Source organism: Tupaia chinensis, unplaced genomic scaffold, assembly GCF_000334495.1.
Source record: "Tupaia chinensis unplaced genomic scaffold, TupChi_1.0 Scaffold000691_1, whole genome shotgun sequence".
NCBI classification, from domain to species: Eukaryota; Metazoa; Chordata; class Mammalia; order Scandentia; family Tupaiidae; genus Tupaia; species Tupaia belangeri.
The window spans coordinates 880,434-903,644 of record NW_006160214.1 but is presented as its reverse complement, the minus strand read 5'-3'; the positions used below and the strand labels follow the sequence as shown (position 1 = coordinate 903,644).

Below are 23,211 nucleotides of genomic sequence, written 5' to 3'. Positions count from 1 at the left end.
GCAATCTACGGAAAACCCACTAGTGGGCACAGCAAACTCAGTTTTAGTGAAGGAGGGTGGCCGAGAATGCCCAAATTCGAGGGCCCTGGCTCGGGCAGAGCGCTCTGGCGGTGTCTGACTAGAGCCTTCCGGACGCAGAGCATTATGGGAGGAGCGACGGAACAGAGGGCGGGGGGACGGCACGCGCCGTGCGAAGACGAAACGAGCTCTAAGAACGACTTCGAGGGCGCATGCCCCCTCTCCGTGGCAGCTGCAGGCCACCCGCTTCTTGTGGACCGACCTTGCCCACGCTGCTCCGTGGACGCTTTTCTCCAGTCCCTGGGAGGCGCCCGGTGACGCAATTCCTGAGACTACCAATCCCGTGCTGTGTGGAGGGCGGGCACTTCAAATTTGAATTTTCACAGTCTCGTCGGCGACAGGAAACTTCTTCCGAAGTAGGTCAGGGTTTCCAGGGATCCAGCCGCTGCGTGGGGCGCTGAGGCGGTTTCGAGGCCGGAGCCCTGGAGTGACCGGCTCTGCTTCGTGGGAAGCAGAGCCAGGACGCTGCAGTCTGGCCCAGCCGCGCCCTTTCATTCCAAGGTACGATCTTCCTGCTCCTTGCTCTGGCGGTAGGTGCTCGCGGGCTGTGCGCGCCCCAGCCTCCGCGGCCCACGCAGCCTTGTACAGACCGCTCACTTTGGCGGTGAGGGCGCACTCACTCGGGGAGTAGTATTTCAAAGAGTAGAACTCACTGGCTGGCTCAGGTTCACTTCGAAGGTGAGAGTCTTTTGTTCTAAAATCACTTGTGGGGGTGAAAAACAAGTTAGAATAATTAGTAGGTAGAAAAATTGTGTACGTCTATGTTGATAATTTTTTTAAAAAAATGATTTATTACGTCTCTGAATGTTACTGATAATGTACATGAGCGTCTTGTCTTATGTGCTGCATATGTCTTCAAGTGTGTCATTTGCCTGTTGAAATTCTCTCGTTTCTCCCCAACTCCACTTCCCAGTTTTAGTTAATGTGCCTTGGGATTTTTGATCCCATTCCATTATAATAATAATAGTAACTATTAGTAAATTCCTAGACCTTTGCATGTCTTTTTGGAGGAAGATTCACAGTTACATTTCATATTATATACTGGTTGTTTAGCCCTGGTTCTCTGTTTACTGTATACTGTAAATACTTAGCCCTTTCATACAGTGGTTTTCCCATTCCTGAGTGAATAGGTCTTTTTTACTGGTACATCAGCATTTGTCAATTTTTAGATTAGGTTTTCCAAACAGCTTTAAGCAGTTAATGAAAACAGAAGCATACTATTTTAGAATGCACCTCCAGTTTTAGAGGGAACTAACAACTTCTTGTTAGTGTTCTCCATTTGTTAGGTCAAGTGTGTGTAGGCTTAAGGACACTATTTTTCCCCCTAATTTGAGTGATGCCAATGATTGTATCTCCATTATTTAACCTCCATGTCATTAGAAGCTCAGCATTAATGATAAGTTTTGTCCGTTTCCCTGGTTTAAGGAAGAGGGGAATGGAGCTTCAGATAGTTTTTTACTTCCCATGGTTTATTGTTCTGCTTCTACTCTGCAAAGCCTCTATGGTCAGACAAAATCTGAGGCCATTTTTATCTCTACATCCTTTTTTCCATCGACTTTACTGCAAATTTTGGCAGTTCTTTTAGCTTTTATTTTTATCATTTAATGGGAAACAAGAGCTTCTGGAGGAACTTTCTGTGTCTTTTTTGGGGGGAAGAGTACAATCTAAAGACTTTTCAGAATCCTTACTACTTACATTCCTTTTATCCTGCTATTTGTTTGAATTAGAGGGGATGGGTTTTGGGAATATGAAACAAGTTCTATGTTGGTTCTTGGAGCTTCTCAATGTGACGGTAATTACCTGCCTGTAAGTGAAAACAGTTCTGCATGTCAGTTACAGATTATACCCATTTCAGTGCTACTAGCTTATTTGCAGTTTTTACTTCCTGAATAATTCATTAGAATGATCTGAAGAATGGAAATTGTGTAAACCTGAACATACTTTGCCTTTTTTCCCTGCAGTTGTCCAGTTTACTTATTTTCATTTTTGAATGGTAACACTTTTATTTATACCGCTGTAACTTACTGGCTAGGGAGTATTATAACCCACAGTATTATATAACTCCTGGCATCTAGTACATTGTTAAACATATACACATAAATATCTATCTGATGAGTTTACATTCTGTGAAAGAATTAACAGTGGTTTTGTGTTATAGGACCAGACCCCCAAGATAACATTTTTTGGTCAGATGTTGTTATTAAAGAACATTGTCTTTACTTTTTTTCTCTTATATCATAAATTATTGGCTAAAATAGTACTTTGTATGAGTTTTTAACTCACTTGTTTCTCACAGAAGTTACCAATGATAAAAATATTGGATTTTTTTTAATGTTATCATGTTTTTATTTGCATTTATTTGGATCACAGGTATTTGTGTCTTCCATTCCTTTTCTTTTCTTTTTTTTTTTGGAGAGATTTTCACTATACGGCATGTGTACTCACCAGTCAGACAGAGAGAGACACAGAGACAGAAAGCGAGAAATCACCCCCCAGGGGGATGATCATGCCGCAATCCCTTCTCCTCCATTCTCCTCTCAGGATCTTGGTCACGCACGCACACGCGCCCGGTGTGAGTTTTAAGCCACCCGGTCCGGGACGTGAACCACAGTCGACTACGTGGGAGTCCAGCGACATAGCCATTATGCTAGTTGCTGGTTCCCCCATTCCTTTTCTTAAATGGATTTAATTTCTTCTATGAGCAATAGAGAGACTGACAGACACAACACCCACAACAGATTTACAGCAATTCACCCCCAGGCCTCAGCCAGCCTCAGATTATGGGTGATATATACTTGGCATACTCAGAGATATCTCTGCACTTGAATCAGGAAACTTCCCACATGAGATTGCCTCATAGAGCTTTGCATTTTATTGCTGCTCTATAGTCTAGGCCTCTGTGATGATTTTTGGTCTGACTACATTAGTTTTTTCTGTGCTAGACTTTTTTACATTCATATGATATCAGAAACTGATTGGAATGCTTAACAAATTCAGCAGTAAGAGACACGTTCATTAAGACTAGTAAGTCCCAGGCTTCTATGATTGAAATATTTTACTTATTTATCAAGTATGACTGAATGCAACTGTGTGATGCTTCACCCAGAATCTTAATTTCTAAGTGTGAGAAGTAAAATTTATGTGTAATACACAAGTTAAAACAAACATTAAGACTATGTATGTTTGGGGCTGGCAGATGGCTTGGTGGTTAAATGCGCTGGACTCCCACATGGCTGACCATGGTTCAAGTCCTGGACTAGGTGGCTTATTTTCTCACTTTCCCTCTCTCTCTGTGTGTCTCTCTCTGGTCAAACTGGAAAATAATATTAATAAGTAAAGTTAAATAAAATAATTCTCTTTTTTAAAGACTATGCTTAAGTTTGTGATTGCTTAAAATTCAAAATAGCATTACATTTTTAAATAATTAGAATAAATAGCCTTTTTATTTGAGAGTTTTTTTCAACTAAGATAATTTAAATGCTGTAGAGAATTATAAAATAGGATTGGGGCATATTTATATGAGTGAATAGAGTTTTCAGTTTCAATTAGGACAGATCATTGTAGCTGCTGCCTTAAAATTTAAATGACTAAAAAGAAAAGCCATAGTTGTGAAACACAATCTTTTAAACCTAATACATTATGAAATGATCAGATGTCATTTTTTTTTTTAATTTATGGTAGAGTGTGTGCGTACATATATGACAGAAAGAGGCAGATATGAGCACCCTCCTTAGGGTGGATCATGCTCATCCTCTTCCTCCAGTCATCCAGTTCATTGGATCTGGGGTACCAGTGTGTGTGCCTGGCAGGTTGCAGGCTGACTGGGGCTGGCGATTCAAACCTGACCATGGTTCAAGTCCTGGACTAGGTGGCTTATTTTCTCACTTTCCCTCTCTCTCTGTGTGTCTCTCTCTGGTCAAACTGGAAAATAATATTAATAAGTAAAGTTAAATAAAATAATTCTCTTTTTTAAAGACTATGCTTAAGTTTGTGATTGCTTAAAATTCAAAATAGCATTACATTTTTAAATAATTAGAATAAATAGCCTTTTTATTTGAGAGTTTTTTTCAACTAAGATAATTTAAATGCTGTAGAGAATTATAAAATAGGATTGGGGCATATTTATATGAGTGAATAGAGTTTTCAGTTTCAATTAGGACAGATCATTGTAGCTGCTGCCTTAAAATTTAAATGACTAAAAAGAAAAGCCATAGTTGTGAAACACAATCTTTTAAACCTAATACATTATGAAATGATCAGATGTCATTTTTTTTTTTAATTTATGGTAGAGTGTGTGCGTACATATATGACAGAAAGAGGCAGATATGAGCACCCTCCTTAGGGTGGATCATGCTCATCCTCTTCCTCCAGTCATCCAGTTCATTGGATCTGGGGTACCAGTGTGTGTGCCTGGCAGGTTGCAGGCTGACTGGGGCTGGCGATTCAAACCATGATTGCAATGTGATACCTGTCTTCTTTCAAGCTGTGCATTACCTCTACACTGTGGAGCCAGTTCATGTCATTTAATTCTTTTTGATGCAAATACTAGATTGCAACTGCCAAGACTTGAGATACAAGTAAGTTTCAGAAACATTCAAAATTCAGAAAGAGATATAATAACTATTACGTTTATTATTTGGTAAATGCTGCTGCTTTGTTTTTGTTTGTTTTTAATTATTTTATTTAACTTTATTTATTTTAATTTGACCAGAGAGGGACAGAGAGAGAGAGTGAGAAGCAAGCCACCAGGTCTGAGACTTGAACCATGTTCAGCCATATGGAAATCAAGCGCCCTTAATCACCACGTCACCTGCCAGCTCGAGTATATGCTCCTTCTTTGTAGAGAAACAAATTTTAAAACCAAGCTTCTCATCTGTTGCATAATAAGAAATATGAGACTTTAACAAAAAATAAGTATTGGTCTGATTCATGAGCTACAGGTTATCCAGTGTTGTTATGAAGCAATTAAACTTTTTAAAAAAAATTAGTATAATGTTCTTATTGAGAGTAAATAAACTTTAAACGTTTTTGTACCAAAGCATGATAAAGATTGACTTCACATTAAACTACAGGTTTCTTTGGGCCTGGCTGAAGTTCTATCCTGATTGTGCTTCAGTGAATTTTTTATTAGAAGACTTTGTTACTGCTGTCTTGTCAAGATGATCACAACACCTTTGAAACGTCCAGGAATTCACTTGTCTTCAGAAACATTTCAAAGGAGAAATATGCCCATGGATGCGATCTTTTTTGACAGCATTCCTTCAGGCACACTTACTCCTATAAAAGATTTGGTAAAATATCAGAACTCTTTAGAATTGAGTGACCATAAAAAGAATCAGTTCCTAAAATTGACAACTTTCAACAATAAGAATATACTTCAATCTACCATGCTAACAGGGGCTACCACCTCTAACAGTTTTCTTGATATCAGTGCTATAAAACCCAATAAGAATGGATTTAAAAATAAAGCTAAGTATGAATCACCAGGGAAAATATTTCAAAGAATGAAAGAAAAAGTACTGCGTGAGAAGCAAGAATCAGCATCAAGAAACAGTAGTTTATTGGAACCACCAAGAAATGAAAGTAATAAAATCTTCACTTCTAACAGAGCTGATAAAAGACTATTGCAACATACCTTCCTCTGTGAAGAAAAGGAGAACAAATCATTCCAATCAGATAACAGTTCAATAAGAGGTGAGTTTTATTATAATTTATTAAAAATTTAGAATGTCATACGTTTTTAATGTATTTAACATTGTTTTAGATGTACAAGATATACCAGTTAACAAAATGGAACAAAATCCCTGCCCTCACATTCACACGGTAGGGAGATAGTTAATATAGTAAATAAATAATGTTTATGTACAGTGAAAGGAAAAGCAGAGTAAGAATAATGGGGAGAGGGTGTTCTGAGTAAGCTTCATTAGGAGGATGGCATTTGAGCCCCCAAAATTGAAGGCAATGATACAGATATCTTGGGGAATGAGGAAAGATGATCCAGGCAGATTACAGCTCTCACAAATGTCCTGAAATAGGAGCATACCATACAGATGTAAGGACTAGCTATGAGGTTAGTGTGTCATAGAGTAGGGAGACAGAGCTGAGGAAGAGGACATAAAGAAGAGCAGGTCAGCTTATATAGGACCTTATGGATAAATGTGAGAGTTTTGGCTTTTACCGTGAGGAAAATCAGGAGCCATTGGAGGGTTTTGAGCAGGGAAATGACAAGATTTGGCTGACATTTTTAAAATGTCACTCTGGCTATTGACTTGAAATACAGTTAATATAGTAAGCAGATAAATGGTGTGGACAATGAAGGTAAGAAGTGATTAGAATCTGGGGAACCAGCAGTTAGCGTAATGGCTATGTTGCTGGACTCCCACATAGTCGGCTGTGGTTCGCATCCCGGACCCGGTGGCTTAAAACTCATGCCGGGCGCGTATGCGTGCGTGTCCAAGATTCCGAGAGGAGAATGGAGGAGAAGGGATTGAGGCGTGACCATCCCCTCTGGGGGGTGATTTCTCACTTTCTGTCTCTATGTCTCTCTGCCTGTCTGGCAAGCACACGTGCCCTATAGCAAAAACCTCTCCAAAAGAAAAAAAAAAGTGATTAGAATCTGGATATACACTATCTTGAAGATAGAGTCAATAGGCTTTGCTTATAATTGGAAGTGGAATATAAGACAGAAAAAAAGATATAAAAGATATCTCTAGGGGTGAGCAGTTTGCATGTAATTAGGGTGCTGGATTTCACATCTCCAACTCTGTGGTTTGAATCTCAGGCCAGGCAGCTTGGGAAAAAAAATGCTAGGTGCATGTGTGTGCATGCCTAAAATCTTGAGAGGACAATGGTGGGGGGGGAGGGAGAGATTGTGGTGTGGCCATTTTTCCCTCTCTCTCTCTGTCTGTCTCTAGCTAGCATATATGCCCTATGGCAAAAATCTAAAATTAAAAAAAAAAAAACCCTCCAGATAACTCCATATTGTGTGTTTTCTTTCTTTCTTTCTTTCTTTTTTTTTTTTTTAAGTTGTTTTGTCATGTTTTGTTTTTAATGTTTGGGTTTTGACTTGAGCAACTAGCAAGGTCACTTAATTGAAATGAGACAGACTAAAAGAGAAATGATCAAGGAGGGGAGCCTTGCTAAGTTTTTGGTTATATTATTTTTTTTATAAGAGAGATTTTTGTCATAGGGCATTTGAGCTTACCAGAGAGACAAAGATAGAAAGTCAGAAAGCAAGAAATCAGCTCCCAGAGGCGATGGCCATACCACAATCCTTTTTTCTCCTTTCTCCTCGTGGGATTTTGGGCATGCATGCACATGTATCCAGCATGATTTTCAAGCCACCAAGTCTGGGACTCAAACCACTATTGGCCATGTGGGAATACAGCAACCTTAACTACCGTGCCACCTGCTGTCCCACCCTCGTTGTTGTAATCTTAACATGTACACATCCAATTTCTGGCAGCATCAGAACTTTATTCCAGATCTCCAAACTTCTCAATCTAGTAGTATGCTTTTATTCCAGATCTTGAAGCTTCTCAGTCCAGTAGTATGCCTTTGAGCTGGCAAGTTGTATCTTAGAGAAGTTTTTATTTTATTTATTTTTTTTTTTTTGAGAGGGTTTCACTATAGGGTGACAGACAGAGAGAGACATAGAGAGACAGAAAGTGAGAAATCACCCCACAGTGTGGATGGTCATGCCGCAATCCCTTCTCCTCCATTCTCTTCTCAGGATCTTGGGCACGCACGCACATGCGCCCAGCGTGAGTTTTAAGCCACCGGGTCTGGGACGCGAACCGCGGTCGACTATGTGGGAGTCCAGCGACATAGCCATTACGCTAACTGCTGGTTCCCAGAGAAGTTTTTAAAAAAATTCTTCCTCAGCAGAACATAGATGTAGACTAGAGAATGGAGTGAAGGCATGAGAAGATAATAAAGGGAAAATTTTATGTAACTGTCATTTATTGCAAAAGTGTGCTGTGTAGTAGTGGTCTGATATTACTGAACCTCTGAACCTAAGATCTTTATTTCAAGAATTTAAAATGACTTTTTTTTTTTTCCCTTCTTGGTGATTAATACAATTCAACCTCTTTCTTAAAAAAAAAAGAAAAAGAAAAATCAACCTCATTGCAAGAAGTGCCTCTAGAATCATCAAATAGTATTTTGCTTCCTGTCAAACAAAAGATTCAGTGCCAGCAGGAAAAGAAAGCACCTTTACAGAATTTAACTTATGGTAAACCGTTTTTTTGTTTTGTTTGGTTTTAAATTTGTTACTTGAACGTATTGTTAGATTTTTTTTCTTTTAGGTGGTTATTTTCTCTTTATGGGCAGTAAGCATTGACTAGATAAACCTTGAATTGTAAAGGCCACAAGCACTAAGAGAAAGAGTGGGAAAGAGGGTGGAGCATTCCTAATCTAAAGACTTTTTTTTTAAAAAAAGAATTACTTTATTTAACTTTATTTATTCCTTTATTTTAATTTGGCCAGAGAGGGACAGAGAGAGGGAGGAAAAGTGAGAAAGTAAGCCACCAGTTCTGGGAGTTGAACTGCATTTGGCCATGTGGGAGTCCAGCACCCTTAACCACAATGCCACCTGATAGCCCTGAAGACCTATTTTTAATATAAACAGTTTTAAATTGACTTTTTTATCCTTTAATTTCTTATGATCCCACAATAAATTTTGTTTTGTGTTTTTTTTTTTTTTTTTGCAGAACTTTCAATTCCGAATCAAGAACATGAAAATTTTTCAGCTCCAGGAGTCTCAAACAAGGCATTAACTAGAGCTCAATTGTCTAAACAAATTCTTCACGCAGAGAAGAATACATTTGTGACCTCTAAGTCCAAAAAGAACACATTTGTTTTAGAAGGCATTGATTCTGTCTATGAAAAATCCCAAAATGTTGAGACTCTGAATACTAACTGTGTTTCTATTGAAAAAGGCAGTCAATTAATGGTTACTGATAATGATACGACAGGAGAGGTTTCACAACAGGAAGTTAAGCAAGAAAGTGAAAAAATGGTGCCGAGAGAGACTGTTCTAGGTTCCATGAGAGATACGTGTAAAATAGTTCTTGCAACTCCAAGATTTCATATAGCAATACCTCGGAGGTCAAAAAGAAATGTTTCAAAGCTTTCACCTCCAAGTATATTTCAAACGGTTACAAATGAAGTTAAAAAAAATAAGGTACACAAATTTCCATACTTTAATACAGATATTAATTTCTCTTTATACTTCCTTTCTTTAAGAACTTGAGCTCTGGGACCAGCAAATGGTATAATGGTTATATCCCTGGACTCCCACATGGGCCAACTGTGGTTCAAGTTGCAGACCCAGTGGCTTGAAACTCATGCTGGGTGCATGAGTATGTACCCAAAATTCTGAGAAGAAAGGGGAATGCAATGTGGCTTTGGGGGACTGATTTCATGCTTATTGTCTCTCTGGTGAGCTCATGGGCCCTATAGCAAAAACCTCATACACACACACACAAAAAATCTTGTACTCTTATGCAGTCATTATTAACAATAGATTCATTTTCATGCTTGATTATTATTCCTGTAGAAACTGTGTGGCCTAGAGAAAAGAACTCTGGGCTGGAAAGAGAAGTACCCAAATATCAAGTTGTAACTTGCTCTATTACTCATTGTATGAGCTTCAATAATTTACTTTCTCCCTTTGGGGATGAATAATTCATTCTAACTCTTAAATTTTTTCTTCAATTTTTGGGGTACTATTAACAGAGCAGTTCAGATAGAAAGGAATCATAGCTTCTGAAAAGCTGAGAATTTTTCCAAAGTAAAGTAAAACCATGATCAATAAAAAGACTTTAGAGTGGGGACCAGCAGATAGCATAACGGTTACATCACTGGACACCTACATGACCAACCACGGTTCAAGTCCTGGACCCAGTGGCTTTAAAATCACACCAAGAGCATATGGATGTGTGCCCAAGACGCAGGGGTGGGGGAAGAATGGAGGAGAAGGGATTGTGGCATGGCCATCTCCCCAGGGGGGTGATTTCTCTTTCACTCTGACTGTCTCTGTCTCTTCAGCATACATGCCCTATGGCAAAAACCTCTTTAAAACAACAAGGACAACAAAAAATACTTTAGGGTGTTAAACTACATTAGGATAAATTCTCTGAAGGAAATGGAATGGATGTACAAGTTCAAGGAGAAAGATACAGTATAAAATTTTCAAATGTTAAAATTTTGCCAATTTTTAAATGGATGATCGTGGGTATTAAATTAAGAGCTGGTATTTAAATTGTATTTAATTTTGTTTTTAATGCCAGAGGGCACACATGTAGGCACCAGAAATAGAGAGAATGCATCTTTCAACAGGACCTGGTTATGCTAAAATCCTTTTTCTTCCCATTTCTCCATCCTATCAGTCTGGACATGCATAGGCTCACCTGGAAAGTTTTCATGCCATTGTGACTGGAATGCTAACCCTGGTCTGCTGTGTGGGATATAGTTGTGCAGTGCTTAACTGTTGTGCTGTGAGGCCAGCCCTCTATCTAAATTGTAGAGAGAGACAGTTTTATACCTCAGTGTCTTCACTAGAAACTGCACTGTTTGCAACTATTTATACTTTTGACCCAAAGTTTTAGATGTTAACTTTAAAATGTGTGAGGTAGGAGGCCAGCAGGTGGCATGGTGGACTGTGGTTTGAGTCCTGGACCTGGTGGCTTACTTTCTCACTTTCTCTCTTCTCTCTCTCACTCTGGCCAAATAAAGTTAAATAAAATTAATCTTTTTAAAAAAATTTGTGAGGTGGGTTGACCAACAAAGTTTGAAAACAACATTCTCATAATACTAATTCCATAATCTCTATAGTTCTTTTTATCTCAGTTGCCACAAGAAGTTCAAGCCTGCTAGGACTCTTATCCCTGTTTAGCTAACATCCTATAATTCTGATCCAATTCCTTACTTATTACCTGCTCTCCAAACTACGTTGCACCCTCTTGAACTCGATGCATATCATTTGCAAAATGTTATATTCTCAGTTTTCTGTGAACACTTCTTAATCTTATTGTCACTGAAATAATGACTTCTACAAACAATCCTTTGAAGTGATCTTTCTCTCCCATCTCTCTGATTCCATTGGACCCCAAGATGATTAAGGGGTGTCTTGCTCCTCCTTGCTGTTTCAAGTAGTTTTTCCTTCTCTCTTTGTAGCTCATAGCAGAGGAATTTACACTCCCTGTCCCTTGTTGTTTTCACCTATAATACAAGGATTCTTTAAAAAGTTCATGGAAAATACATATGATAAAAAGATTATGCATGAATTTCAATTTTTTTTGACACCAAAATACTCTAATTTTCTTTTTTTTTTTTTTACAGATTTTTAAAAGTTTACTTTTACAACCTTCTAGTTGTGCTCTTGCATTTCTATTGATATATTTCACACCATGAAAATTTTCCTGTGCTGCTACTTCTGTCATCATCTCTAATGACATCAACATCTGTATAAATGATCCATACTACCCTGATTTCTTGATTTAAATAACTTCCTCCTACTTTTATTCTCTCCACTAGCCATACCTACACCTGTCATCACTAGTACTTGCACTGATTCTCACTTTCGAACATCCTACTCTCACTGCCAACTACTGTTTCAGATTATTACACTTTCTCCTGTTCTTTCCACACTCCTCACTATCAGTATTTGATACAACCAAGCGTTCAGTCCATCACCCAATCACGTCTTCATTTCCCTCTTTAACTTCCATAACTTCATGGTCCATCATTATAGCGATTATAGGTTAAAACTCCAACTTTATTTTTTTCCTCTCTGTCCTGTGCTGGTAAAATTCTAATCCTGGTTAAATTTAATCCATATATATTTATCTCTGCCTGAGAGCTCAATATGGTTGGGGCAAAACACATCGCCATACTGATTAATCTCATTGTAGATTTGACAGTAAATCTTTAGTGGGCTTACAGTATTGCCCATTGCAATACTGTATTGCAGTGAAGGCACTGGACTCCCACATGGCCGACGGTGGTTCAAGTTCCAGACCTGGCAATTTGCTCTCTTACTTTCCCTCTGTCTCTTTCTGGTGAGCGCACATGCCCTATAACAAATTCAACAACAATAATAATGTAAATAAATAATTCTTTACAAAATATGACATGGAGGCCAGCAGTTGACATAGTGGTTAAGGCTCTGGACTCCCACATGGTTAACTGCAGTTCAAGTCTCAGATCCAGCAGCTTGAAACATACCAGTCACGTGTGTACGTGCCTAAAATCCCAAGAGAAGAATAGAGAAGAAAGGATTGTGGTGTGGCCATCCTCCCTGGAGAGTGATTTCTCAGTTTCTCTCTGTCTCTCTATGTCTCCAGCCAGCACATCCACCCTATAGCAAAAATCTCTCTTAAAAAATATGCAACTCATAAAAATGGGCAGTAAGAAATCATTTGGCTTGCTTAGATTAGTTTACTCTCTTAAGTTATGCAAGATAATTTTGTAATGCTTATACTGCAAGTAATATAGGGAGTGTGTTCTTTGTTTTCTACCTAATTAGGTAGTCCAACTACAAGATTGGATGATTAAAATAATCAATGATAATACTGCTATATGTGTAGAAGGAAAATTGACGTAAGTATAACATTTTAATATTTTCACAAAATTGAAGAAGATAGTTGTGTTTAAGTTTAAAGGTGAAGCATGAGCAATACAACCTTCCAACAAAATACTTTCTTACAAGCTTATAAACTGAATGCAGAAAAATAAAATAACTGTTAGTCCTAGGCATGATATTACCAGCTTTCTTATTTTGTTTACTGATAATGATTTTTTTTTTCTTCATTTGTTTATTTCTTGGGGGATGGAGGAGAGACCTCAACCCCAACCCTTTACAAGATCCCACCATGCTGCAATCCTCCCATGTGGCTCCCGTTTTGCACAGCAGTGCTCCACTACCTTACCCACCTTGAATTGGCCTCCAGTTATTTTCAGGATTTTGACAGCTTAACTTTGGATAGTGCTTTCTTTTTTTCGAGGTGATAATAAGTGGACTGATACATGTGTTCCATTGTATATGAACAGTTCATGTTTAAAACATACATTTTAGTCCAGGTTCTTGAATTTAAATGGGACACCCAGATATAAATTACTGATCCAGAAAAGGAATCAACTTATTTAATATTTTGCCATGCAGCTACATATTAACTAATCATTAGCATTTTTTGATTTTCCATGAAGTGAGAGCATCATTGGGTAAGTAAGTGGACTTTACCTAATTCTTCTACTCTGTTAGCACCATTTCTCATTCTACTATTGCTTAGTGGTGAAGAAAAGTTCTAATAAAAGGTTGTAGTAAAATATCACATAGAAGTAGTAAGTTCATGGGAACCAACAGTTAGCGTAATGGCTATGTCGTTGGACTCCCACGTAGTTGACCGCTGTTCGCGGCCCAGACCTGGTGGCTTGAAACTCACGCCGGGCACATGTGCATGCATGCCCAAGATCCCAAGAGGAGAATGGAGGAGAAGGGATTGCGGCATGACCATCTACCCTGGGGGGTGATTTCTCGCTTTCTGTCTCTATGTCTCTGTCTGTCTGGTGAGCGCACGCGCCCTATAGCGAAAACCTCTCCAAAAAAAAGAAGTAGTAAGTTCAGTAATAAGACTATACTGTCTACTTTGTATTCGCCTGCCTTGTGCCCATGTCCTTAATATCCAAGATGCAGTGTAGATGTGTTTGTTGTAAATCCACTGCTGCTGCTTACCATGTATATTGCTTACTTATCCTCTTTCCATATCAGTGTCTTCATCTGTGCAATGAGGATACTAATGTTAGTTACCCTGTGGGTTGTTTTGAAGATTAAATGAGTTAATATTTTTAAGACTAAAGAATAGTGCTTTTAGAGTGTTACTTAATGTTTGTTAAGTAAAATAAATAAAGCAAAAAAGAATGGAAAAGGAGAAGTAATATTGTATTAAAATAAAATAATTGAATTTAATATATGAATTTAATTCCGTCTGCCCAAATTAAAGGGATTTAACTTCCTTGTTTATTACACTTCTGTTGAAATTAGTATGTTTATTGTTACTAGTTCATGATGAACGGAAGAAAATTCAACATTTATTTAATACAGCTTCATATTTTGTTCTTTAATATTTATTCTTAGCTTCACTTAAAGAAATATGAAGAATAGATATATGAGTCAATTATAAGATGCTATAGTTTGTTTTTTTCCCAATAGGAACCTCTTTTTGATACTTTCCAAAAGTGGAAGGTAAAACATTTTACTATATAGTGAGGGAAAAAAGACTAATATTAGGTGGATCCAATCTACATTTCTGTATGAAAGCTAACATAGTATAGACCTTGAGGGAGAAGGATAAGGGAACTCATTCTTTGGAAAGCTTTCCATCAATTAAGCTGAAGTGTTGCCAGCTTCAGACATTTGGAGAAGACTTCTCTCTTCCTTGCTATTGCCGTATTTTATAATAGAGGTTTGGTTTGGCCACAGTACAGTTTTTGGCACATATCCTAAGGATCACGTTAGCCTCCTAAATTCTGTTTCAGTGTTTGGTTCTCAAATGTTTTGTAGTGAGATTAACAATAGTGTTAGTATTGCTGTAACTAGAGTGCAACATCATTACTTTCTGTTTTAAATTTGTATGCTTTTATATATACATTGTGACTACTTTAAAATGTGACTCTTTTGGCCTTAATCAGGCTATTTTTTTCCTCTTAGAGACATCACTAACATATATTGGCACAGCAATGTAATTGTAGAACGGATTCAGCACAACAAACTTAGGACTTTATCAGGCAACATCTACATATTAAAAGGAATGATAGACCGGATTGCCATGAAAGAAGCAGGTAAATGACTATCATTATTTTATTATTATTGTTATTATTAATGTTATTATTTTTTAAAAGAATGATTTACTTTTTAAAAAAGAATTATTCATTTAATTTTATTTATTCTTTTTTTTTTTTTTTTTTTTTTTTTTACCAAAGAAAGAAACAAGTTTTTTTTTTTTTTTTTTTTTTGACCAAAGACAGAGACAGAGAAAGTAGGAAAGCAAGTTACCAGGTCTGTGACTTGAACTGTGGTCAGCCGTGTGGGAGTGTCCAGCACCTTAACCATCACTCCGCCTGCTGGACCCCTATTTATTTAATTTTTTTATTATTATTATTTTAGTTTGCTAGAGGGAACATGTACTCACCAGAGAGAGAGATAGAGACAGAGAAAGAAAGTGAAAAAGCAAGCCACCAGATTTGGGACACTCGTGGCTGGCCATATGGGAGTCCAGCACATTAACCACCATGTTACCTGCTAGCCCTATGACTACCATTATTAATGGATAAATTGTTTTACTAAGTAAAACAAAAACAATAATATACATTAAAAAAAAATTTTTAATTAGTTATTTTAAAATTATGAATAAATCTAAGCTAAAAATTAAAACAGAACTGATCCCATTATATAAAACTTGTATGAGTTGATCATTTTTATTGATTTGATCACTCTTATTGGCAATTTAAATAAGTTCTAGGATTAAAAGGTAAGTGAAATACTCTTTATTTATAAGAAATTGGTTTGTAAGAATATAACTCTCTAGTTCCTCTTTTTTGTTGTTTTTTGGAGAGGTTTTTGCTATAGGGCACATGCACTCAGCAGAAAGACAGAGAGACAGAGCGAGAAATCACCCCCCAGGGGGAATGGCCATGCCACAATCCCTTCTCCTCCATTCTCTTCTCGGGATCTTGGGCACACATGCACACGCGCCTGGTGTAAGTTTAAGCCATGGGGTCCAGGACTCAAACTGCAGTCGACTACATGGGAGTCCAACGATAGAGCCATTACACCAACTGCTGGTCCCTCTAGTTCCTCTTTTTGTTGAACCTGTTCAGTACAACCTCAATTCTGCTATAATCTAATTTTCAATTTGTGCCTTACACACAGGTGAATATAGCTAGAATGAATGAAAAACATTACCAAGTAGTCTACTTGAAATTTATGATTATCAGCAATATGTTATATTCCCTTACTGGTCCCTTGCTGCTGCCTGGCATCCTATAGTATTTTCCTAATTCACTCACTGTGGTGTCTTTCCTGATAACTATTTCATAATTTAAAAAAATGTAATACTACTTCTCCCACTCCTTTTCTGGTGAGAGAGCAGGGGAGAGAGGAGAGCACCTGAGCAATAGGAATGATAAGAAGATAATTTCTCTACTACATATACATACTTGCTTACATCTGTGCCTATATTGATCATAGGCGAACTATACACGTTCCTGTCTGTGTCAGCCTCTTTGTACGCTAGCTCCCATTTCCTCTTTTTAGTCAGGGACGTCACTCCAGTAATTCTCCCTTCTCCTGTTTCATAAAAAGCCCTTCTTATAACCACAATCCTTTCAGCCACTGTCATTCTGATTCATAACAAAAAAATTCAGAAGATTGGTCTGTACTTAACTGTACCTAATTTCTTTTGCATTCTATTTCCTGAACCCTCTTGAATCATGCTCTCAATTCTTCACCAAAACATCCCATATCAAAAATCATACCAGTCACTAGGGAGCTATACATCAGTAAATCTAGTATACACTTACCAGAGTTAATTACAGCTACCTCCTTGACATGCTTTCTTAAATTTGACCCCTGGAATACCATATTTCAAGTTCATGTTGCTTCATTTGCCTGTTCCTTCTTAGATTTCATATTTATTTCTCTCATTCTTCTTTGTCTCTCAATAATGAGGTAATTTGGGGACTCTTTTTACACTCAGTGGTGTGCTGATTCCAGGCCTTAAATATTATCTTTATGATGTCCTTAATATGTCTAAAACCTGATCTTCCTTAAATTTGTTTGGCCTACAGTCTTCCCCATTTTCCCATGCATCCAGTGGCTAGCCAAAATCCCCGGAGGCATTCTTAAATCCTCAGTTTCTCTCATACTCACATGCTGTATATCAATATATCCTATCAGCATTTTCTCCAAAATATGTCTAAAACCTGGACCCTTGTTGCACCACTGTGGTCTAGACCTCCCTCATCTTTGTCTAGATAGTTATAGTGGCCACCTAACTAGTCTCATTCTTCGTGTCCTTGCACTTTCACAGACTCTTCTGAAAATAGCATGTTATATGGTCCTGTTAAAATTAGTCACTTATTAGGGGCAGCCAGTGATGTGGTGGTTAAGGTGGCTGACTGTGGTTCAAGTTTCAGACCTGGCAGCTTAAAAAACATGCCAGACATGTGTGTGCATGCCCAAAATCCTGAGAGAAGAATGAAGGAGAAAGGATGGAGTTATGGACATCTTTTCTTCAGGGGTACTTTCTCACTTTGCCTTCCTGTTTTTCTCTTTGTCTTTCCATGTACATGCACCCTGTAGCAACTTTAAAAATATAAAAAAATATGACCCTATAGCTCCCTCAATCAGAATCTTTCCATAGCTTCTCATCTTGCCCAGAGTTAATGGCCAGATATGTAAAATGACCCCAAGATCTTATAATCTCCCATGCTCTCCCTCTGCTTTTATTATCTATCTGAGCAGCCTGCTGGTGCTAACTTCTCCTCATGCCACTTCAATTACACTAATCGCTTACTAATTTCTTAACTACAGAAATTCCACTAACAGGTCAGGAATACTCTTCCTTATAGCCCTTCAACTTCTCTTCCCTCTACTTCCAGAATTCTAACCCCATGTTGCCACTTGACTTACTCCCTTGTGATCTTCAGGACTTTGTTCAAATGACTATTTTAGTAAGTACTTCCCTGACAATCCTTTTTAAAATTCTTATCCACCCTTCTACTCCCACATGAGCATATAGGGATCCCGACTGACTGTGGTTCAAGTTTCAGACCTGGCAGCTTAAAAAACATGCCAGACATGTGTGTGCATGCCCAAAATCCTGAGAGAAGAATGAAGGAGAAAGGATGGAGTTATGGACATCTTTTCTTCAGGGGTACTTTCTCACTTTGCCTTCCTGTTTTTCTCTTTGTCTTTCCATGTACATGCACCCTGTAGCAACTTTAAAAATATAAAAAAATATGACCCTATAGCTCCCTCAATCAGAATCTTTCCATAGCTTCTCATCTTGCCCAGAGTTAATGGCCAGATATGTAAAATGACCCCAAGATCTTATAATCTCCCATGCTCTCCCTCTGCTTTTATTATCTATCTGAGCAGCCTGCTGGTGCTAACTTCTCCTCATGCCACTTCAATTACACTAATCGCTTACTAATTTCTTAACTACAGAAATTCCACTAACAGGTCAGGAATACTCTTCCTTATAGCCCTTCAACTTCTCTTCCCTCTACTTCCAGAATTCTAACCCCATGTTGCCACTTGACTTACTCCCTTGTGATCTTCAGGACTTTGTTCAAATGACTATTTTAGTAAGTACTTCCCTGACAATCCTTTTTAAAATTCTTATCCACCCTTCTACTCCCACATGAGCATATAGGGATCCCGATCTGTCCTCTCTGCTTAACCATCTGATAGACAAGATATTTTACTTACTGATTTGCTTTCTCTTTTACAATAGAAGGCATGTTCCATGAGAGCAGGGATTTTTGTCTGCTTTGTTAACTACCAAATTCTTAATATGTATGACCGAGCTGGTACACTGAACAAACTAATACATAATATCTTGAACAAACTAATACATATCTTTTTAAAGTCTTAGACTTTTAGATAATTTTTTGTTTGTTTATCATCCTTAAATAGGATATCCCTGTTTTCTCATAAGGAAATTTATGTTTGGATTTCCAAAAAATTGGAAGGAATACGTTGATAATTTTCTAGAACAATTAAGGTAACGTATTAAGTTTTTAAAGATTAATTGAACTATAATTTACATTTAATATAATGTATCAGTTTTATGTATAAAATTTAATGAGTTTTTATAAATGTATATATTCATTTGGGCAGTGTAAAGTGGTTTTATTTATTTTTTCTTTTTTTAACTTGACGGATTGGTGGGAATTACCAGTTTTTGTTTTATTTATTTATTTTTTATTTTTGCTATAGGGCGTGTGCGCTCACCAGACAGAGAGACAGATAAAAAGCGAGGAATCACCCCCCAGGGGGGATGGCCATGCCGCAATCCCTTCTCCTCCGTTCTCCTCTTAGGATCTTGGGCACGCACACACACGTGCCCGGTGTGAATTTTAAGCCAGCGGGTCCAGGACACGAACCGCCGTCGACAACATGGGAATCCAGCGACATAGCCATTACGCTAACTGCTGGTCCTGGGAACTACCAGTTTTGAAGCTTTCTGTGATCTTAGAAGAATTTCAGAAACAATAACACTTTACTAAAGTTTCTGTCACATTGGGTAAATCAAAAAGGAAAATAATTTTTTTTTTAAAGTTTATTTCTTTCTTTCATGAGAGACACAGAGAAAGGGAAAAATAAGCACCCTCAACAGGGCCTTGCATCATGATCCTCCCCCAGCCCTTCCAGCAAGTTAGGATCATGGGTACATACATGCAAAGGATGTGCAGGCAGACCTGAGAACTAATACTCTTTACTTTTATATGACTTCCAGCATTGGAAAGTGGTGTACAACTGTGCCATGATGGCTAGGCCAAAGCGTTTCACATTATTTTAGAGTTAGCCTCGATCACCTACACTTCAGGAGTCAGATCTGTTAAATAGTAATCCGAATTTCTTGGTGTTTTCTCTTTCATTCATGCTCTCTGTCATTGAGTATCAGCTACTTAACAAATTGTGGTTAACACTGAGGAAACAAGAAGAATTTGAAAAATTCTTATCTTTTAGGAGGTAGAGAATACAGAGCTCAAATTTAATCACAATACTTAGAGCAGAGGCTAGCAAGTTTTTTTCTGTGCAGGTTAAAATAGTGTTTTTTGCGGGTATGTTGTCACTATTGCACTGACTCAGCTCTGCCTTTGAAACAAAAAAGCAGCAGTAGAAAGTGTATAAATAAATGAGTATATTTATATTTCAGCAAATGGCAGGATTTGTCCCTTAGCTTTCTTATAGTCAACATATATAAGAATTAAAAGAGCCTAGATTACAATATGTTTAGGTTAAATTTGAGTCCTTTGACTTGAGGTTTTTATGGAGAAAGGACTGAAAGTCATGAAGGATTAAAAATATTAAAAGTACTCTTACCTGGGGAGAGAAAAGCTTTCCCTGAAAGGATTTCATTTGTTTGTTTGTAGATTTGGATTCTTTTTTTTTCTTTGAGAACCAATATTACAGGAAAAATAATATAATTGTTTATAGGAATGGTGAAAAGAACAAGGAAAAGTCCAGACCTAAACAGAAAACTGGAAGATTTGTCCCAGACATACAAAAATCAATGAAAAATGATGCAGGAGAAAGTCAAATAGATGTCCTCCAAAAAGCTAGTACCACATATGACCTTGATTGTGATAACTTGGGTATGTTTGGTCTTTTCTTCTCTGTTGGTATAGTGATAAACTCTTATATAAGCTCTACATTGTTTATCATTTATAATATATAGTGTTGTGTTCTTTGATTTATATACCCTAAGATTCCTGTTTTTTCACTGCTAAAGAAAAAATTGCTAAAGTAGACTGTTCATGGTCAGCATTCAGCTCACTTAATTAAATAACACTTTTTAATGAATTAGTATACAAAAGGACACTGATGTATACATCAATGAAAGATGATTGTTCATTTTTAGATTTAAGGCATTTAGGCAGCCTGTCTACCTAACTCCTATAGTAAATACATTTATATTTTTATATTAAATTTCATTTCTCTTAATAGACAAAGCCAGTTTCTTTTCACGGAGGAAATGGCCTATTATCTTGCAGGACGATTGCTGTAAAGGTGGTTGACAAAACTATTCTGTCAGCTCTTTGCCTGTTTTCTGTCTCTCCCCGCATATACACTACAATATATATTATACATATATAATATGTATTATATATTTTTCTGCTTCATATGCCTCTTCTACCCCTAAAAAAAAAAAATAGTGAACCATTCATTTGCAGCCCTTTCTAAATATAAATGAATAAAAGTTACTAAAATATCATGTATATATTTCTACTGATTTTACCTTGACCTTGTAACTAAGAGCTTTTCAAAACTTGTACAAGGGGAACCAGCAGTTAGTGTAATGGCTATGTCGTTGGACTCCCACATAGTCGACCGCAGTTTGCATCTGGGACCCGGTGGCTTAGAACTCACGCTGGGCGCATGTGTGTGCGTGCCCAAGATCCCGAGAGGAGAATTGCGGCGTGACCATCCCCCCTGGGGGGTGATTTCTCGCTTTCTGTCTCTCTGTCTGTCTGGCGTGCGCACGCGCCCTATAGTGAAAACCTGTCAAAAAAAAAAAAAAAGAGAAAAAAAAAGGCACTGAAGTAGATATAAATGCACTTGTATCTCACTGTAACCACTCTCTTCCCCTCTGTAATTTAATTTCCTCCAGTTCTGAATCTTCACTTATTCTTTCTGTTACAGAGAAAGCAATATTTAAACATGTGGATAACTACTTCCCTCTGCTACCAAAAATTCCCTCACTATTGCTCCTTTTCCCACTCAACCCTTTCTCATTGTTGTGGCTAGAACATCTTGAATATTCTGAAGTTCTGGGCCACAGCATCTTCCTACTTTTTTATCCCCAATCAGGAAAAAATTCTGAAAGTATATCTCACGTTTTTATTAATCATTTTTGGTCTTAAATCTTATATCTTTCTTCCCCCTTCTCCTTTTACTGAGAGCAGTACTTTTTATAAATTTGAGCTGAATTGTGAATACTTTTGGTAAAGTATTTCTGAAAAGAAGTAGCAAATGAAGTTGAATATTAACTTAAAAGACTAAAATTGAGTAAATGATTTTATATACCAGTTGTGTCTATAGGAAAATCACTCAATAATTTTTTTAAAGATGTTTTCCATATAGCATGTGCACTCACCAGAGATACAGGGAGAAACTGGGAGAGGGAAAGTAAGAAATCACCTTGGGAATTTGGGCGTGCATGCACATATACCCAGTTGAAATTTCAAGATGCTAGGTCCAGGACCCAAACTGTGGTTGGCCATGTGGGAGTCTAGCACCTTGACAACAATGCCACCTGCTGGCCCCACTAAACAATATTTTTAAAGCACCTTCTTTGAACTTTGATTTATGTTAAGTGTTAGGAACATAGAGATGAAAAAATATGATGCATCCCTTCGGGAAGCTTAGTCTAGGGGCAGATATTACTGTGTTCTATTATGTTTCATGTTTCATGTATCACATTTCTAGTGTGATTTACTAGATACTTGTTTCATAGAATTGTTAGACACTATCTTGATATCACAGAAGTTATTCTGAGTGGTGGTAGTTTGGTGGTATTTTTATTACCATCATCATTACATTTTCCATGAAAAAACAATTACAACAAAATCAAGTCACATGTACCATTAAACCACTAAGATTATGTTAAGGTGCCAACCCATGGTAATTTAGGATGATATAATTGTATTTATTTGTTTTAATAATTTACCAAAAATGTAGTTTTGCATATTTAATACTATAACATATAACATTTAATACTATAACATCCTGTTATACACTTACCAGTGGATATTATAAATGATCTATTATAATGTCAGCATTCTTTACTATATAGTAATATCCTCAAGAGCGGGAACCATTCCTTGTTTATCTCTCTGTCTTTTTTCATTTAAATTTATTTATTTACATTCATTCACTGTACATCATTACAACATACAAAATGAGATTTTCCATCCAGAGTATACTATATATTGGCTTAATCAAGCACATCAGTGTACATGTTATTGCCCACAAATAATTTTCCATTGCTTGTTTCCTATGTTTTGCTTTTTTTCCCTCATCCTTGATTCCCTATCTCTTACCCTCTGCCATCTCCCACTCTCCTCTCACACTGTCTCTGGTATCGATGTTTGCTTTCTATACTGTTTTCACCTCACATTTTATTGAGTCACTAAAGATCTTAATTAATCTAAATATTTTCATAGCAAACATAGCTGATATATACATTTCTATGAACACAAGTCCAAATTTAGGCATAAACTTCAGTGAGTAGAATGAACATCCTATAAGGTAGTACCTAGCTGGCGCTATATAGCATACTGCAGTCATCCAATAGGTATTTTTTTTCTGAAACTTTTTTTTCCAACTTAATTTACATTCTT

At 37.3% G+C, this 23,211-nt stretch overlaps 1 protein-coding gene across 1 annotated transcript in view; it reads left to right on the top strand.

The window, feature by feature from the left end:
* The first annotated feature begins 244 nt into the window (after positions 1 to 244).
* Positions 245 to 23,211, top strand: part of MIS18BP1 (MIS18 binding protein 1) — a 50,080-nt gene continuing 27,113 nt past the window's right edge. Inside the window, exons 1-8 of the mRNA XM_027776645.1 lie at positions 245 to 579; positions 5,151 to 5,772; positions 8,186 to 8,311; positions 8,790 to 9,262; positions 12,608 to 12,681; positions 14,789 to 14,919; positions 18,779 to 18,866; positions 20,306 to 20,463. Coding sequence (XP_027632446.1) covers positions 5,238 to 5,772; positions 8,186 to 8,311; positions 8,790 to 9,262; positions 12,608 to 12,681; positions 14,789 to 14,919; positions 18,779 to 18,866; positions 20,306 to 20,463 — 1,585 coding nt within the window. The 5' untranslated portion in view covers positions 245 to 579; positions 5,151 to 5,237. The remainder of the gene's footprint in view (positions 580 to 5,150; positions 5,773 to 8,185; positions 8,312 to 8,789; positions 9,263 to 12,607; positions 12,682 to 14,788; positions 14,920 to 18,778; positions 18,867 to 20,305; positions 20,464 to 23,211) is intronic.